The sequence below is a fragment of the Vollenhovia emeryi genome, unplaced genomic scaffold (genome assembly GCF_000949405.1).
Source record: "Vollenhovia emeryi isolate VEMERY1.0 unplaced genomic scaffold, V.emery_V1.0 DF951363.1, whole genome shotgun sequence".
NCBI lineage: Eukaryota > Metazoa > Arthropoda > Insecta > Hymenoptera > Formicidae > Vollenhovia > Vollenhovia emeryi.
This window is the reverse complement of record NW_011955003.1, coordinates 1-1,103: the sequence shown is the minus strand read 5'-3', so window position 1 is coordinate 1,103 and position 1,103 is coordinate 1. Positions and strand designations below refer to the sequence as shown.

The window sequence follows — 1,103 nt, the reverse complement described above, 5'->3', positions numbered from 1 at the left end:
TCGCAGAGAGTCTTAGCTTGTCAAGTTGTATGAATACATTGGCAATTAAATTAAGCGGTGGCGAACGGAAGAGACTCTCCATCGCTGTGGAAACAATCACCAAGCCATCCATTCTCTTATTAGACGAACCAACAAGCGGGCTTGACAGTGTGTCGTCTAATCAGGTATACTCTCTAAAATCAATCAGTGAAGTATCATTGAAAAATGTGAATAGTCACTGATTTGCAGTTCTAATATACCACTGAAAAATGCAGTTTAGAGAGTAAGGTATAGATTGTTTATACAGCTATATACAATAGCGATCATTTTACAAAACTGTTATTCAGCTATGTGTCTATATGTTCAACTATTGTATTATGTCAGCTTATTGTGCTCTGCTAATCATTCTATTACAAACGCAAAAAATTCCAGCGGAATCGTAGCAACGTTACAACGTTACTGCTAAGTAAATAGAATATTGTGATATTTTGTTTTGTAATGATGTTAAAGAGTTCTTAATGTGCTACATGAGAACCGAATGTGCTACATGAAATACGATTTACGTTAAAGCTCGCAAACTTGCTGCAAGATTTGGCGAAAGAGAACTGCACTGTGGTTTGCGCGATACATCAACCCAGCAGTCAGATGCTTTCGCTCTTCGATAACATTATGGTACTTGATCGAGGCAGATGTATGTACTGCGGTCCAAAGAACGAGATCTTAAACACATACAGCATCGCCGGGTTCACATGTCCTAGCTTCTACAATATAGCCGAATTCGGTAACGTTGATTCTATCGATTCAACTTAATAAATAAAGCATTAGAAAAAGAGAATTAACAACAGAGTGTTTTAGAGAGCTTTGTATAGTTGATTTCTTCCAGGGTTGGGAAAGTTACTTTATAAAAGTAATTAGTTACAGTTACAGTTTTTTTCGCTAACAATGTAACTAGTTACAGTTACAAGTTACCAATTCTGAAAAGTAACGCGTTACAGTTACAGTTACTCGAAAAGTAACGAATCGTTACTTTGCAGTTACTCCCTCGCAATAGAAATAAAAATATCTGAATCTGCATCTGAATTGTAAAATGTAAAGCGGCGATAAAGGCGTTTATGCGCAAATGC

At 36.6% G+C, this 1,103-nt stretch overlaps 1 protein-coding gene across 1 annotated transcript; it reads left to right on the top strand.

Annotated features, from left to right (window-relative positions):
* The first annotated feature begins 6 nt into the window (after positions 1–6).
* LOC105560999 (ATP-binding cassette sub-family G member 1-like) lies at positions 7–903 on the top strand. Its single transcript, XM_012010641.1, has 2 exons — positions 7–164; positions 550–903. Exons 1-2 carry the CDS (start codon positions 30–32, stop codon positions 787–789), a joined length of 375 nt encoding a protein of 124 aa, XP_011866031.1. The 5' UTR covers positions 7–29; the 3' UTR covers positions 790–903.
* Positions 904–1,103: the final 200 nt, after the last annotated feature.

Bases quoted from the DNA above. Each gene is read 5' to 3' on its own strand.
- LOC105560999 (XM_012010641.1), top strand. From the start codon at position 30: ATGAATACATTGGCAATTAAATTAAGCGGTGGCGAACGGAAGAGACTC. The intron at 165-549 runs GTATACTCTCTA...TTTACGTTAAAG, and splicing joins ACAGTGTGTCGTCTAATCAG to CTCGCAAACTTGCTGCAAGA.